The sequence below is a fragment of the Amphiprion ocellaris genome, chromosome 14 (assembly GCF_022539595.1).
Source record: "Amphiprion ocellaris isolate individual 3 ecotype Okinawa chromosome 14, ASM2253959v1, whole genome shotgun sequence".
Taxonomy (NCBI): domain Eukaryota; kingdom Metazoa; phylum Chordata; class Actinopteri; family Pomacentridae; genus Amphiprion; species Amphiprion ocellaris.
In genome coordinates this window covers 21546416-21564889 of record NC_072779.1, presented here as the reverse complement: position 1 = coordinate 21564889, position 18474 = coordinate 21546416, and the positions used below count along the sequence as shown (strand labels likewise).

General features: G+C 40.0%; 1 protein-coding gene across 5 annotated transcripts in view; it reads left to right on the top strand.

Annotated features, from left to right (window-relative positions):
- The window catches only part of arhgap32b (Rho GTPase activating protein 32b), a 123930-nt gene that overhangs the window by 37741 nt on the left and 67715 nt on the right, over positions 1 to 18474 (top strand). For all 5 annotated transcript variants that reach the window (XM_055017200.1, XM_055017199.1, XM_023273370.3 and 2 more), the window contains exons 3-5: positions 9317 to 9422; positions 17845 to 17939; positions 18215 to 18299. In XM_055017200.1, the coding sequence (XP_054873175.1) occupies positions 9317 to 9422; positions 17845 to 17939; positions 18215 to 18299 (286 nt within the window). The remainder of the gene's footprint in view (positions 1 to 9316; positions 9423 to 17844; positions 17940 to 18214; positions 18300 to 18474) is intronic.

Here is an 18474-nt window from a genome sequence, read left to right as displayed (position 1 = left end):
GAGAGACTTCCAGCCCGTGGACACGATCCAGAACATGCATAAGGTTGAAATCCCGTGCGTTGCCTACTAATAGCTTCCTCCCTTTTTCTCCTCTCTCTCTATTTATTGCTGTTTGTTGCCTTCAAGGTTTTTAGTTCTTGTTTTTTTTTTTTTGGTTTTTTTTGTTGCAATGAAGGTTCCACAATGAGTCTAGGTTTTGATTATTTACTGAGGACAGGCTACAATAAACTCACTGCATGCATCCTTAGAAGAATTTCCTCAGGCTGTTTCATCTAGTCTTCACTTTTTTTATTGATTGATATAAATGAAATATCAAATTGCCCTTTTAACATTTAGATCAATTGTAATAATAACTGTGCTGAACATTATCACAAGCCTTCTTTGTACAATAATAGATTTAGTCTAAAATGCTGTTGCTTGGCCAGGGGGGTACTCTTGTTTTAGCCAGTCAGAGAGAAGCCAATTTCCCCCTGTGCTCCAGAGAAAAACACAAATTTAACTCAAATTTATTAAAATATTAGATTTGTGACAGTTGTGACATTGTTGAAAAATATTCTGTCATAATCATGAGATGTAAAAGAATGTCGACAGCTCTTTGCTCTCTTTAATGTGAGTCTCACAGACTGATAGGAAAGACAGCTCAACAATTCTGATTCCAAAAGACCTAAATTCAACCCCCCTAAATTTTGTAATATTAAAGTATGGTATGATGGTGCTTTAAAGGTTTGTTGGGAGATTCTAATAACGCTACATTAACCATGACCATGATATTGGAAGACTGTATGATTTGGTACCAAATTAACAAAATTGAAATCTCTTCACCACAAGTCTGTCACTTGTCACAAATAATGCATCCTACAAAATAGCATCTGTTTTTCACTACAATGTGACAGCAACAATCAAACTTGAGGACAATAAACAGGCAACAGTCAAGATTTCTCTTATTTTCTTTCTTCAACTCATAGAATTACCATTAAACCATCTGAACCCCGAAACCATTCATGAATCAGCTGTGACCCCAGTCATGTGACAAAAAAATTACTCTTCAGATGCACTAGGTTTAACTGCAGCATAAGTAAACTGCAAAATATCTGTTGTATGTAGCGTGACTTTTTTCCAGTGTTGGTAACACCTGTGGGCACTGTGATAGACACGTTGCTTCAGTTTTGTAAAATGAATAATCAAGGGAATTCAACTTTAGTTTTTTGTTTTTTTATAATTTTTGGTGTTGTAACTGTGTCATACCGCACAGAAGACATTTAGATATTTTTTTTTTTTTTTTTTTGCTTTTAGCCATGGTTGTGCCATTTCCATAAAGGACTAGGACTTGATATTGCAGTAAAAACAAGAAAAATACTCAGTACTCCGCCAAGGCTGCGCACTTGAATCATTTTCGATGGCTGAAATCTTGAAAAAAATTGTGGCAGAAATCATGGCACCATAGAACGTGGTCATTAAATGCAGATGTACCCACAAACAATTACCTTGCGCTGAACAGGCGTGTGTTATGCATGTGTACGTTATGTACGGATACAGAATCGCGTGACCTAAATATGTAGTGGGCAGCGGGAGCTGACGGGACTCGGAAACTCCCCCACAATTTAATCAATTGTTCCTTGTATCATTTCTGACAGATAAGTCCCAATAAGTCCGCAGTGGTTGATTTGTAGTAGGATCGCAATCACGTGATCGTCAGCAGGCAGCTGACGTAGTGTTCACTTGTTGTCATAGTTACAGTGACGCCGTGCCGCTATCTGGCAAGGATACAGAGATTTTTAACAAATCCCTGGATGCAGGCTATAAGCTGCAGCACTGCCAAAATGTAATCACTTGGTCCTTGTGACATTTCTGACCTTCTCTGAAAATTTCATCCAAATCCATTAGTCTGCTTTTGAGTAAGTTTGCTAACAGACAGACAGACAGACAAATGTACACCGATCGTCACATGACTTAAACGTTATGAGCCCCGTGTCAGGAAAAATGTGACAAAAGCAAAAGATATCTAGAAACTGCTTAAGTTTCATCATTATTGCTCAGGTGTTGGTTTGTGTCAAGCAACTGTAATAATCTCTAAAATGTAAATGCTTTATTAATAGTGAGCACTTGATGGTGATCCAAACAACCAAACATTGCCTCAGTCTAGGACTTATGATACACCTTGATTTGCAGAAAGACTTCACCAAAGTTTTTGAACAGGTAAAAATAAAGTGTTTGGTCATACAATATGTATTTTAAGATGTTCCCATTTGAAGGTGCTAAATATTAAAGGAAGAAATTGAAATTGACACAAATAGCCATGCACCGGTTTTATCACTGCTGACTGAGCACTATGGCAGGAATTTGCTTTTCTGAAATGTAATGTCTGGCTAAATTGAGTAAAATCTGCAGCACCATTTTATCTGTCACACACAGAGGGACAGTGACCACAGCAAGGTCAGAACAGTAACAGACAGGGAAACACAAATTAAAAGACAGAAAGTAACTTAAACAGAGTGCTTAGTTCAGTGGTAACCATGAGACGTCCATCCATTTTCTACACACGGCTCTATCCTGTAGAGGTTTGGGGGGGCTGGAGTCTATCCAAGCTGACTTAGGGTGAAGGCAGGGTTCACCCTGGACAAGTCACAAGTCCTTCACAAGGCCAACATAGAAAGACCGACAATCTAAACGCTCGTGCTCACACTTACGCCTAGTTTAGAATCACCAGTTAACCCAAGCGTATCCTTCCTCATATTGAACTGTGGAAGGAAGCCAGAGCACTCAGTTAAACCCATGCAGGCAAAGAGGCCCCAGCTGAGATTTCATCCCAGGACCTTATCGTTGCGAACTGTGATAACAGCAACGCAAAAGCCTGTTATTTTTCAATGTTACCTGCCTCCTGCATATATAGCCTCATTTTTGTGCAATGTCATTGATATTTAACAATATTGCCAATATATTACAATATTGAATATTTAACAAGTATGCCGTTACATGACTACTTTGCAGAAAGAATATAGTTAAAGCAGTTAGTTTTTCCCAAAAAATGTTCCTTACCTGAGTGTTCTTCCAGGCACTATTCACAGTCAGACTGTTTCCCCACATGCATATAGCCTTTTCCTTGCAGGGATAATACTCTTAAAATGGCCTTTTGTCAGTTAAAATACACACATTCTGCAGCAGAATAGACTTTTAGTTTGTGCTCTGTTCCCTTCCAGCCATGTTTCCAACAAAGCAGCTTAGCATCTGATCTTATTTTATGGCAGTTTATGCTGATCAGGGCTCATTTACATTTGTAGTCTTAGAAAAGACTCCACTATGTTAAAGAATTACATTGACTGAAAACCCTTTGCCGTTGATGTAAATTGCAGCATGCCCATTAATTATTTCCCTCACAGTGGTTTGACTTATTTCAGCTGTTTCTACTGTTATTTTCTGCAGCGCAGCACATTCATTGCCTTGCACTGATTGAATGTCTTCAGCGACCCCGAAACCAAGCTTGAATTTCACCCTCAAAACTTCTCCCAGTCAGCCAGAGGCAACTAATAGAAACTTGGGTCTATTATAGCAACATTCACCCTAAAATTACTTTTACTGGTAATTCTTCTGACATTGGATAGCATGCCAAACTATATCTGCCAGAGCAGGAACAAACAAACTGTCACCAAGCAGTGTTTTTGGAGCTGCTGTATCAAATGTAAACTGGATTATTGTATTTTTTGGATTATAGTACATCATATATCTGGATTAAAGCTCAAACAGCTTCTAAGGCCCGAGGGTCTGACTGTCATTTTATGTAAGTAAAGCAAAATCCAGCATTTGAAGATTCATGTTCGCAGTAATTTTATTAGCACAAAGGATCCAACCAGGTGAATAGCTGTGTGAGCTCAGGATCATCTTTTTGCCAAAGACAGAAATGAAAGAAAACATTTTATGCCACTGCTTCAGTGATAAGCCAGTGTCACACCAACTCAAACTACTGTAACAATGCTTAAGATCACAGTTGTAAAACAATAAAGAGACGAAAGAATCCTTGTATATAACAGTCTGCTCTATTTTAACTGAATCCTCATTGAAATGAATACTTTCATTCTTTACAGCAGTAATGAGTTCATTCAGTAATTTCTTCCTTGTTGATAAATTATTGACAACAAATAACAGTTGCGAGTAAACAAAACTCTATTTAATGCCTGTAGAGCTAAACATGAGGCGCTAAACTCCCTGCAGCCTTGAGTCACCACTCATTGGATATCTCTTTCATCAGACCAGTGCCATAATATTCTCTGAAGGATATTATTGGCAGTTCTAAAAGTGGCATGTGTCCATGTGTGTTCAGTCCAGTACAGAAAACATGCTATGCACTTAAGAGTTGCTCTCATAAACAGTGATCACAGCCACCCAAACTGGCAGATCCTGTCACCATGCTTTGGCTGCATTTATTCATTTCTCCTCTCCTAACTGGATTTGTGCCATTTATTAGGTTAAAACTGACCATCAATCGCAAATAAATTAAAGGTTACAAAAAGAAGTATTTTTTATCTTTCATATGTACAAATTATTTTCATTCTCTCTTTTTGGATTTATTCTTTGTCCGGCTGTCAGATCAATGAACTGCCACCAGTAACACACACAGCACACCTTGTAAAAGCCTTGTAAAAGTTCAATTGCCCCCAAGGCCGAAAAGGTATTTCCGATACTTTTTATCCATCATATGAAACTGACATGAAGGTTTTCCAAATTCATTCAGCAGTAGGACAGCAAGCCCAAACATTCAACCCAAGTAATAAAGAACTATCCTCAGCCACAAGAACAACAAGGGGTCCTGCAGCAGATGGTCTGACCCCCACAGAGCTCTGATCTCAACATCATGGAGTCAATCTGGATTACATGAAGAGACAGGAGACACTGAGACAGACAGAAGTTCTCAAAGATTTTTGGATTCACTTCACTTACTATGATATTGGTCGGTCATATAAAGTAGAAATGATTAGCCGAGTAATTAGTTATGCCTGCAGATAAAAACATCAATAGAATTCTAAACATTGCATGATCCTAGCTTCTCAGTTATGAACCTTTGCACTTTTCTTTGATTTTATGTGATCAGAAGCTGAACTGAGTGTTTGGCTTGTGGACAGTTGGTCAGAAAACGGAATTTGAAGATGTCACACGAGTCTGGGGAAGCTGTGATGAGCAATCAGTTGAGAGAATAGTGGCAGTTAGTCAATAATGAAACTAATTCCTATCTGCAGCCCTTCAATAACAATGAACTATCAGCCCTCCCCATTTTATACTAACTGTAGGTCTGTGTCTGCACAACCTGGCTGTTGCAGGAGTAGTTTTATGATCTGAAAAACATCTACATCATCAAAGGCTTATTCTGTAAACTAAAGCTAATGTAAAGGACCTGTTTGAAGATTATCAGACACATACACAGCAAGTGTCCATTTCAGTCACGGAGAAATGTTCTACATGATTTGTGTTTTTGACTTTGTCGTTGTGACTTCTTTAAAGTATGATTCTAAATTCAGTTGTGCACTAGGCTTGTGTATGCACATTGATTTCAATACTAATACTGTGCTTTCTTTCATTGGAAAAGCAGCTGTCATGCCAAGGAACGGCAGAGTTTTGTGATGATCAGTGTACGTTTGTCTGTCTGTTCGCAACATTGCTCAAAAACGGACTAATGGATTTGGATGAAATTTTCAGGGAAGGTCAGAAATGGCACAAGGACCAAGTGATTAGGTTTTGGCAGTGATGTGACTTATAGTCTGGATTCATGGGTTTGTTAAAGATTTCTGTAACATTGAGAGATAGCACCAAGTGACAGCAAGTGAACACTACGTCAGCTGCCTCACATGATTGCGATCCTACTACAAATCGACTGCTGCAGACTTATCCATCGGAAATGATACAACGACTGAGCAGCCTTGGCGGAGTACTGTGCTCTCTGAGTGCTTTTCTTGTTGTTTCTGTGCTCGCGGTGCATCTCCTTTACCCTCATACCTGTATGTCCACATATAAACAAAGACCTGCACTCAGCAGACTGTGGCATCTGTAATCAAATATTAATTCATAAAGCTCACATTCTGAGCACATGTTGAGTCAGACATTCAGTGGCTCCAGTGGTGAGGCAGTCTAATAGCAGAGACGTGAGGAAGCAGTGGCTGAGCATAAATGCAGAGGAATTCGTGGCTTTCATTTCGGAGCAAAAATTGAGCTGCTGTTGCTTTTCTGGGCCAAAATTGCAAGACTGATGAAATTGCTTGACAAGCAGTCAAGATTGAAACCTTCATTCCATTTTTGAATGTGAGGTTCCCTCATGTTGTTTCTTACAAGGTTGGTGCGAGTAACATTTGACTCAGTAGGCTGGAAGTTTAAGAGGGCTGAGGGAAGTCTTCTGTCTATTTTTACTTTCATATACTTTTCTAGAAGAGGGGAAGGCAGGCAAAAAGCATATGAGAGTAAAGTTCAAGATGAGCAAGGTTTTCAGGCTGCAGTGATATGAGAGTATTTGGAGCAGGTGCTTGAAGGAGTGGTTTCTTTCTCCCTATATGCCTGCTCACCAAGGAATGCTGGGAATTCCAGGAGTGCACTGCATCTGAAGAGAGAAGGTGATACTTGGCGAGTGAAAGGCACTGTTGAAACATGGCCTTTATTGCTGGCGTCTTAAAGTGTTTTACACTGTCCGTGGTTCTCAAGCCTTTCCTGGTAAGTGGTGCTTGAAGCATGTCATTAGGGTCAGTGTGGCTTTGGGACGTCAGTCAGTGGCCCAGAAACCCTGGAAGCCTTCTCACAAGTTTTTTTCTTAGCATTTACCACATGACAGAGAAGAGGACTTTCTTACACTACAGGATAAACGACTTTGACATTTATGCTTCAGTTCACATAATAAAAGGATTTTTGCAAGCACATTTTTTTCTACAAAGTGTAACTCAGAAATAAAAACTAACTGCGTATAAATAAACAAAAATGGATTTCTGTGGACACTACCTTCTCAGATTCCTTGTTGCTCTTATGACATCTCTGCTCTGCATGGTTTCTGACACATTCTTCTAATGGTTATCTTATCATGGCTACTTTGCATCCAAATGCAGCCAAAATCTCGAATCAGTTTTGGAGAATAGAAAATGTCAAAAGAAAATGCAAATTGTTGTGTGTTTCCATCCACTACTGTTCAGCAAATATCAGAACCTCTAAATGAATGCCAGGATCCTGCCAGTGGTTTTAATGCTCTGGCTGATCAGTGTACATCTACCTCTTTATTAATCCATAGTGAGTTAACAAGAGAAACCCAAGTCAAATCCAGTAGATCAGTGATAACTACTGCCTCTTTGAATGGTGTGTTAATTTAAGTTAGTTTTATCACTCTGCTTGAAATCAGATAGTTTTTATTTTTGAATTAGGACTACCAACTGCAGATACTCTCCTGCCATTATTTGAATCCATGGGCAGAACTCTGAGCTGACTACAGGTACTGTAGCGCCCTCAATGAATGGAGTATCATCTAAAAGGCCAACATCACATTCCACAATGCCAGATTTGAAAGTCAAGCCTGCTCAGTCTTTCAGAACATGGGTGCATGTTTACTTCCCAGTACATTCACGTTGAGGCACTTATTTTCTCTCTGACCTCTTTTTCAGTCACTTCTAATCAAGGTAATGCCAATGACCTTTTGGGTTCCAAAGCTGTGATGTGGCCGCACTGTTTCTAAAGCATTTCACTTATCTTCTCCAGCCTCACTGGCTTTAACAAGGTCCACTGGGAGTCAGGCTGTATCTGTGTTTATGTGTGTGTTTAGTACCTTTGTCAGGGATTTGCTACAGTTGGAAGAATTACAGTACATTCAGAGAATGTGATTGCTTTTATTTTTGTTTCAGTTTGTCACATTTTTTGGTAATACATTACTTTTTGATGGATGATGAGTGTGTTGATATGTTTATTGTTGTTGGGCCATTCTTAAAAAGAAGATTTGGGGTTTTTTTTGGAAGAAAAGGTCACAATTTCTAAAATCAAAATAGTTAGTACCTACTACAAATACATTACAAATACTTTAGATGCAATGGATATTGGTGTGGTGCAGTTATATTTTTGCACCCCTGAAGTGAATTTCTAATATCTATAAAGACAAACTGGAAAATTAGTAAATATAATGTAATTTTATTATACTGGTTAGTCTATTTTATTATTATTATTATTATTATTATTATTATTATTATTATTATCTCTTGGTTTACATGAAATTACTACTCAGAAGAAAAGGGTCATAATATGATGAATGATGAAGTAAAGTAGGTTTGGTGAGTAGTAGTGTACAATGGTTTGGGAGGGCAGGGATTACAGGGAATTACTCATTACTAAACCTTACTTCCCTGCATCTTGACTCGACGTTCCTGGCCCTTAAGTCCAATTACATCAAGGCAGAGACATTGTTGTCTCTGCCTTGATGTAATTGTAGCTGCGTCAGATGCTTCCATTCTCCTCAAAATGGAACTCCTCTTTCAATTTCCTCTGTTGTCTGCTGTAGTTTATTAGACTCACATAGATGGAGCATCACTACTGAATTCAGGATGATGGTTAAAAGCACCTTTAACAGAATTTGCGTGTCTGTGTGGGTCTGTGCAAATCTGTTTCATTTCTCTGCTGCTCTCAGCCTCTCAAACAAGGGCAGTCTTTGAAGTTGATGAGACGTCTGTCTGAATGTCCCATCGATTTTAAGTTGTTCTATGAAAGCAAACTTAACTCAAATTTACTTTTGAGTTGACGCTATCTAGTTATCCAGCGTTTGTGCCCTGTTTTATTTCCTGGTTACAATATGTTCAACACAACTTGAAATGGGATTTTTTTCAGTCTACTGATTATTTTCTTAATTAAATGGTTCATTGTTTGTCTGAAAGATGGCAAAGACATTATGTACACTACTTGTTGTATCTGAGCAGCAGGAAGGAATCCATAGATACCCAATGTACAGTGACATAAAATAGAGACAAGTAGCAGATCCTCCCATTTCAGGAGATGGTCGTAAGGTTAGAATAACTTTTTATATGGTTGTTTAACAGGCTAAAATAGCTTGTCCATTCATGGTGTGTATCAAAATACAAAAGCTTCCTATTCTCGTCCACTGCAGAGTAAATCATTAAAATGTAAACAAAATGACTTGTATTATTTCAGTTTCTAAATACTCAATGCCAGTTTATATTGCTTTTTAACCCTCTGGCAGTCCCTTCAGTTGCGATTGACTCATCTGATACTTTGGTTTGTTACCTGAGTTACTATTGAAAGTAGTTGTTAATTACAAAGCAGTGATATTATGATAAATTAAGTTTCTGTGTCTGTGTAGGGGCCTAAGGCCTGGACGTCATCTGGAGGACGACGACATTGTGCCTGAACTGGCTCACATCCATCCCAGAGAGAGACCTGACTGGGAGGAGACTATCAGTGCAATGGTAAGACATGCATTTTTTCCAATATGTATTGGAAACATTATTCAGTGGTATAGCAGAGATGTACATATATTTCTTTTTTTTTTACCACCCACTCAAAACACACCCATGCATTCTTGACGTCATCTGTTGAATAATCACCCTGCAGCCTTCTCATTCCCTATGTACAGAATATCAGTAAAAGGGTGTTTTTTTGGAATGGCAAAACAAAGCATTTCAGTAAGGCTTGCTTGTCAGACAATACTCTTAACCAGAAAAGTTGTCATCTATGAAATAATCACAGTGTCATCCCTTGTAAAATCAACTGAAGGACTCTCTTAAACATTTTTTTCTAAATCCAGAAAAATCAAGTTCTCAAGCCAAAGAAAAAAGCTTAAGATAGAATTGGTTCAATTGTTCCAGAGAAAGATAATATGCTTTCAACCAATAAGTGATACAAAACCCACAACAACTGTCTATTTTAGTATAGTCTCACATAGCTAGACTGTTGTCTGATGCTGACACTGCACTGTGTACAATGATCTGACTGCATCTCAGTATCATTTTGCTTAAGGGGATAAAAAGGTCTGGCGTATTAGTATTTCTTTAAATCAATCACAGCTGCCTTCTGCAGAGATAAATACAGGATGTAGTGACAATGCTCATTCTAAAAAGTGATGGGGGAATTGTTTGGGTGGAGCATTTGCATAAAGGAAGGTGAACACTGCAATTGAAACAGATAATTAACAGAACATAAAATTAGCAAGGGTATCTTTGCTTGATCCAAATTCTCAAGAAAACTGGAAATTTTTAACAAGTACTTTTCTAACCATTATCGCTTATTGATTCACACCATGATGAGGATTTTTAAACAAATATAACACATCAATAGCAGAAGGGGAGGATATTGCAGCCTCAAGGGGGAAAATGCAGCCTCAAAGGGGCACAAGCCAGTGTCCTCCGTGTCCTGGTCCCAAGCCCGGAAAAACGTGCGCATTTAAATTTATTGTGTCAGGTAGGGCACCCGACGTAAATCCTATGCCAAAATAAATATGCAAATCAATCCTACGACTTCCATACTGGATCGGTCAGGGCCCGAGTTAACAACAACCACCATTGGTGCTGTTGACCCACTGGGTGCTGGTGAAAATTGGGCTACTCTTGATAGAGAAGGAGAGGAGGAAGGCGTGTTTGTAGGCAGAGAGGATAGGAAAGTCAAGAGTTTAGGACTGAGAGTAGCATCTTTGAATGTTAGGACTATGACAGGAAAAGGTAGAGAGTTGGTTGACATGATACAGAGGAGGAAAGTGGATATACTGTGTGTTCAGGAGACTGGGTGGAAAGGTAGCAAAGACAGAAATTTAGGAGCAGGGTTCAAGCTGTTTTATCATGGCATGGATAGGAAGAGAAATTGAGTTATCTTGAAAGAGGAGTTTATTAGGAATATTCTAGAGGTAAAAAGTGATAGGCAGGTTAAGTATCCAGGATAGGAACGCAGAAGGACAGATGGTGGTAGACTTTGTAAAAGGGAAGGAAATGGCTGTAGCGAATACTTTCTTCCAGAAGAGGCAGGAACATAGGGTGACTTACAAGGGCAGAAGTAGGAGCACACAAGTAGACTACATCTTGTATAGACGGTGTAATCTGAAGGAGATTAGTGACTGCAAAGTAGTGGTAGGTGAGAGTGTAGCCAGACAGCATAGGAGGGTGGTGTGTAGGATGACACTAGTGGTGAGGAAGATGAAGAAGGCAAAGGCAGAGCAGAGGACAAAATGGTGGAAGCTGATAAAGGAAGTATTGCATGGTTTTCAGGGAGGAGTTGAGGCAGGTTCTGGGTGGTCAGGAGGTGCTTCCAGATGACTGGACAACTACAGCTAATGGATCAGGGAGACAAGTAGGAGAGTACTTGGTGTGTCATCTGGAAGGAAAATAGATAAGGAGACTTAGTGATGGAATGAGGAAGTGCAGGCGTGTCTACAGAGAAAGAGGTTAGCTAAGAACTAGTGGGACTTTGAGAAGACTGAAGATAGTAGACAGGACTACAGGAAGGTGCAGCGTAAGGTGAAAGTAGAGGTGGAAAGGCCAAACAAAGGGCTTACGATGAATGACTTGTATGCTAGGTTGGACAGTAAGGAGGGAGACATAGAGGTGGGAAGGACGTGCAGCAGGTAGTGATTGAGGATAGAGATGGACATGTATTGACAGGTGCCAGAAGTGTGAAGGGAAGATGAAAAAAGTACTTTGAAGAGGTGATGAATGAGGAAAATGAGAGAGAATAAAGAGTAGAAGAGGTGACTGTTGTGGACCAGGAAATAGCAAAGACTAGCAAGGGTGAAGTGTGGAGGGCATTGAGGACAGTGAAGAGTGGAGAGACAGTTGGTCCTGATGATATACCTGCGGAGGTATGGAGGTGTCTAGCAGAGGCGGTAGTTGAGTTTCTGACTAGGAAGTTCAGAAGATCTTAAAGAGTGAGAAAATGCCTGAGGAATGGAGGAGCAGTGTGCTGGTGTTGATTTTTAAAAACAAGGGAGATGTGGAGAGTTGAGGCAACTACAGTGGAGTAAAGTTGATGAGCCATACAATGAAGTTATGACGTTACGGGAAAGAGTAGTGGAGACTAAGGAGGTATGGATTCATGCCAAGAAAGAGTACTACAGATGCAGTATTTATGTATTTAAGTATGAGGTGTGACAGAGGAGTTCAAGGTAGAGGTGGGACTGCATCAAGGATCAGCTCTGAGCCCCTTCTTGTTCACTATGGTGATGGACAGGCTGACAGATGAGGTTAGACAGGAACCTCCACGGACTATGATGTGTGCAGATGACATTGTGATCTGTATTGAGAGCAGGGAGCAGATGGAGGAAAATCTAGAGAGGTGGAGGTATGCCTCGGAAAGGAGAGGAATGAAGGTTAGCCACCGCAAGACAGAATACATGTGTGTGAGTTAGAGCGACCCAAGTGGAAGGGTGACGTTACAGGGAGTAGAGATAAAGAAGGTGGAGTATTTTAAGTGCTTAGGGTCAACAGTCCAGAGCAATGGAGAGTGTGGAAAAGAGGTGAAGAAGTGTGTGCAAGCAGGTTGGAACGGGTGGAGAAAAGTGCCTGGAGTGATGTGATATAAAAGATTATGAGCAAAAATGAAAGGAAAAGTGTGCAAAACGGTGGTGAGACCAGCGATGTTTCGAGACAGTGGCACTGAGGAGAAGACAGGAGGCAGAGTTGGAGGTAGATGGAAGCAGATGTGGCGACCCCTGAAGGGAGAAGCCGAAAGGAAAAGAAGAAGAAGAAGATAGCAGAAGGAGAGGATCCTTTGCTCGGTCGCGATTACCAATCAAGAGACGGAGATTCAGGAAAACAGCTTAATAATAACAGCTTTAGACAAAACTGTACCAAAAGCAAACCCAGTTATCTGTGGGAAAGAATTAAACAAAACAGTATGATCTGCAGAAAAATGCATAAACCTTTCGCATGTGCCATCTGTGCCAGCATGTTGAGTCTGTTTTTGTAAAATGTAATCTGTAAAACCTTGAGAAGAATCACATGAAGGACGATCACACCAACAGGTTGAGCTAGACTACTGGCTATTTGTTTCGCAGCATTCTTCAGTAAAGTTGCCCTCATTACTTCTGCAGTCATCTCAGGACTATAAAAGTTCATGCTGACCGTCATTCCTGACTCAGTGGTAACCCCACACCGTCCTGATCAGCGTGTTTGTTACCTATCACATTCTTATCAGTGTCAGTAGTCAAGCCAATGGGTTGATTAGTTGTGTCTTTCTCTCCTATCAAAAATGTGTCTCCTCTGCTCCTGAAGCACAGTCACACATTCATGATTAATGCAGATGCTTGTTGGTGTCCTAAAACTACCCTACTCCAAACTCTTTACAGAAATCAGTCATCTACCCACTGTCTGTTTATTCCTGTGTCTGTCATCTATTTATTTCAGCTCATCTGTAAAGCTCCGGAGCTCATTCACCAGACAGCATCATTCATTATTTCCTTTCCTCCCTTTTTTGGTTTGGGTCTTGCTTCTTGCATCAACAGCACGGTGAAAATGAGGCCGTCTCCATGGTAACATGCCGAGCCACCCGTGGTCGGCGCGTGGTTAGAGCCCTATCGCAAGTGCTCACTTCGATCGGGCAACAGAGAGAAAGAGAAACAACAATCTCACCAGGCTGATGAATATTGATCACTGAGGCGGGGCTTTTAATACTGCACGTCTGCTATTCTTTGTTCAATATTTGATACGAGGGGGACTGTGCACTGGAGTGGCATGTATTATGTATGTCTCTGGTGGTTTGAGGAGGTGATGAGAAGCGCTAAGCAACTTAGTGTAAGCTGTCACACAACGCCCTGTTGCACTGTGTAGAGTAGATCATTTGCTTTTTTGACTGCAGGGCAATGCACAAAAGCACAAACACTGTCATTAATCCCCGCAACATAATGATAAAATTCAGAACAGTAGAGGCTATATCGATCTGCCATCATTTGGCGTGACACCACTTTGCAGACTTTCAGACTCCTAATATCAAGAGAATAATATCTCTTTATAAAATTCCTATATGTTTCCATGTATCTCACCATAAACTGCTGGCAGTAGAGATATTTTTTTGTAATTGTGTTCAGGAGATTGTCTGGAATTAGGCAATAACAAAAAAATGATAGTGGGCAACTAGATCTAAAAAACAAGTTATTTTATTTGTTAACATGTTCATATACTGTAGCTTACTGCAGAGGTGGCAAAAAGGATCACCCAAAACAAGGGACCCCCAGATAGTCCCTGCCTACATGCGCGCATATGAACTGCATATGTCTTTTGACCACAACTTTTAAATCCTTGCAATGAAAAGCGAATATAGTTAAACCTATATCTTTTATTTTTCATAGAGAGTGGGATGTAATGCCAGACCTAGTTCGGCTGTTTATTTCTGTATGCAGGAGGCTGGCATCATGACATGATAGGGACTAGAAGTAAGAAATTGGTAGGAATGCTCCTTTATGACTGCTGCTTTCTCTCTCTTGTGATATGATACTAACACATCACATCTGATTGCATAGCATCGATATTAACATATTTAGATCCATATCTGAGCAGTTCATGAGTAAAATTAAATTTGATGTAAGTTTTTTTTTTTATTTTAAAAACCAGATCTTTGTTGCACAGACAAGCAACTGGCATTGCTGGAAAGGTTGAGTTGGTTCATTTGATATGTGTTGCACCGTGCAATTAAATAGTCAATACTTTGAGCACTATTTAACTGACAAGAAGGGATATGAATTAGGAGGCAAGGTGTGCCTTTCAGGCTGTTAGGGTTAATTGTCCAAGTTGGCGTCTTAATTTACCTGACCAGTAGTCCCAGCAACCAGATATTCACTTTATCATAACATAAACCAGAATGAAGCAGCAAATCCTTTGTAGTCAGAAGCTGAAACCATGTTTGGCATTCGTGTCGGAGAGATGTCTTTAACAATGAATTGATTGTCAAAATAGCCCGCCAGTGTTCATTATTTTTACTGTTGATCAACAAATTAATTACTCCAATAGTCCTTGCTGGCCTTTTGTATAATGAACAGTTAAAATGAGTGCTGCATCTTAACAACGGCTGTCGCCTGTGTCAGCTTTGTCCAGGTAACACCTTGGACAGAGGGGGTACAGGAAGGCTCAGCCAGCTTAAACACCTAACCTCATCTGCATAGCACCTTTACTGTCAATGACTGGCTGGGTTTCAAGTCACATGCTGACTACAGTAAACGTCAACAATTCTCGGCCACCTAGTTTTTATCTTATTTAAATGACACTTTGCCAGCAGCTCTTCAGTGCAGTTTTCTTACAGATTTTGTCTTTCATTGGTGTCCAACACTTCCATCTCCAAAGTCACTGACTCCATGCTAGCTAACAAACAGTACATTGAAAAATCATGTGCGAATCAGCAGCAGTAAATGCAGAAATATATATCAAACTAAACTGAATGTGATGTTTCAGACAACAATCTGTGTTACACATGCTGAGCTGATGGCTGTTTGTGGAATAAGATTGTGCAGAAAGACCTTGCCGCAGAGATAATGGTAGCCAGGTGTTTTTCTGTCTGAAAATGTATCCCAGGGTACTGTTGCAGGATCCGAGTAAAGGTTTCTGGTGAGAAAAAGGGTGATGTTCAGTGCTATACCTGCTTTCAGCTTTTGCAGTGAAGCAGTAACTGGAATTGTTTTATTTATACTTCTTCTGTGTTTGGCCTGTGATGTACTTCACATAAGTACAAACAAGTATGTGTCACATGTTTTTGTGTTCTGGAGTGTGTCACGGGAATAGACCAAACAGAAGCCTGAGCTACAGTCTGAGCATTGCCGCTAGACGTCGCTACAGCTTGGTACTACTAGAGAAAGCCAACACTTTTCATTTGGGTTGAAAACAATCATGCTGACCAGTTCCACAAAGCTCCATCTGAGCTTTTTCAGCTCTTTTTTTCAGACAAAAATTGTCTGTTACCTGGTGGGAGACTCTGTTATTGTTTCCTACTGTGGTCATGAAATACTGATTAACTTTTAACTAGCCCATGTTGCCTCCTCGAGGACTGGCACAGATCTTCATTGTGTGAAGCCATGGCAGAGCCAGGTGTTGTCTTTGTGTTACTATCAGTTGAACTGTGATGGTGATAGAAACACTCTGCAGGAAATACAAGAACTGTGTTTGTTTGTCTTGGTCTGTAAGACTCTAATAGTGACCACGCAAAATAGCCAGTTATTCAAAATAGACAAAGTAAATACAACATGGTGACTTTGAGAAATATCATTAAAGAGGGATACGGTCTTGCCACAGACAATACTTACGTCCAGTGCTGCAAAGCTAAACTGTGAATCAGAACCTGCACTGTTGGTATCTGCAGCCGGATTTCCTCTCCACTGAGCAGCTTAAGGAGTCAATCTGCTGTTATTGTCCTCGTCGATATGGAAACAAGTGCAGCAAGTCAAGCCTCAGACAGGAACGTGCAGGTGTAAAGCGATGTGAAGGAAGGGAATATAGCTGGAGGAAAAAGGAGACTGGTACTCATAATGCCATATTGTTGTCCAGCTTAAAAGCTTCACGTAACGGTGCTTGTGAATGTGTGGGAAAGCAATCATCTACTTTCTTCAGCAGGTGATGGCTCAGCTCAGCTTTAAATAATCAAGCAGTAGAAGCCATTCAGGGGTTAAATTGAAGGGTTTTTTTGTGATGAGGGGAGCACTTGTGCAGTGAGAAAGTAGTTCCACTGAAAACTACACATTGTATTCAGTGAAAGTGGATTGTCTAGAGTTATTACATTTCTTGTTTGGAAAAGAAATTTTGCAGTTAAAACTTCTAAATGTCATTTTTCAGACAAATTCAAAGTTCCTTTCACCTCCATTATCAAAGCCAAATGGCTCAAATTAATGTAATTATCTAAATAACCACATACAAAGATTATCATTATCAAATCTATTTTATTTTTTTTGCTTTTTGTACCATGCATTTTCAATGAAGAATAGAGAGTTCACCACCACGGAGCAATGTGAAGTTCCAACAGACAATAGGATAGTACCACATCCCAAATGTACAAGTCTGAATATTCAGTATCTACAAGAACATAGTGGCTTAGGAACTGTTCATTATTATACCGACTGTTGCCTTTTTTAAATTTACTGAAGTTTTTAGAGAAATTTTCTTGCTTGTATTAATGCAGTGCCGCAGATATTCCATTAAATTGTGAAAACTGAAAACTCCCTTTAAAGCTCTCGGTAATGATCCACCTGATACGCAAGATATTATAGGAAACTACTTTTGGATTTTTGCTTAAAATAAAAAAATAATAATAATTTTGCTTGTATTCATCCTAATTCATCTTGCTTTGTTCCAAATTATTTCAACTGCAGAGCCAGTCAGCTGTTTGATTATAGAAAAACATTTTTCTTAATAAGGATAAGTTGGATCACAATGACACATCAGAAGAAATTACTGCTACTGTTTCACTCATAGGCAAACTGCAGACTTTCCCAGGATCTTTCTGCTTTGATGCTGCAGCTGTTTAATAAAGTCAAAGACAAGAAGACACCGTGCTATGTTCAGTGCAAGACTGAATCTGAAAGCAGATTTCTATAATATTGTAAGACCATAGACTATGTGTAAAACTGACCTCCATGAGGATGCGATTTGTGTATCAGAAAGCTGAGCTCTACTCCGGTGGGCTACAGCCCACTTTAACCCCTGGATATACTGTACAGTTTTTTACATAAGCCAGGCATGATAAATTAAGTCAGACAGTTTCTACAATTTACCCTAAAGAAATCAGTGGTGTTTACACCGAGCAGACTCTCAACATACTTGAAGTCTGTCACTTGTGTGAATGCCTCTGCAAAGCCACAGAGTAACAGTTGCAGAGATTTGTTTGTACACACCAGCTGGGTCGCTGATGTTTGTGTGTTGTGGTTTTTAGGCGAGGAGCGCAGAGATCCCTGAGCTGAGGACAGAGCCCCTCATGCGTTCTTGCAGCAGCAGCACAGCCAGCATGAAGGTCAAGAATGTCAAAAAGTGAGTAGGCAAACTCATACATACACAATCCTCTCACATCTCTCCTTCTCTCTGTTCGTCTCTATTTATTGCTCTTAACTGGCTGTTTATCGCCTCTGTTTGCTGCTCGAGTTCCTTCCATTCCCTGAGTCTATTTCTGTGCCTTCCTCCTCCTTTCACTCCCTCCGTTAGCGTTGCCCTCTGCCTCTTATGCTAGTCACACACACTCCAAGGTGTTACCATGGGCAGAGGATGAAGTGCTAACTAAACTGTGTATGTGTGTGTTACATTTACAGACTTTGCTTCACCAAGGGCCACTTCCCAAAACTGGCAGAGTGCGCACACTTCCATTATGAAAACGTGGACTTTGGTACAATCCAGGTACAGTCTTGAAGCTTGTCTTCTGACTTTCTACTCCACAATCATGTCTAGGCGTATCACATTTCTGCAAACAGATGAAGAACTGGAGCTGAGGCAGGACTGATTGCATTTAGAGTAACGTGTGCATCACCAATGTAGTTTTAAAAGTTTGGTGACACAAGGGCTGCACAGTTCA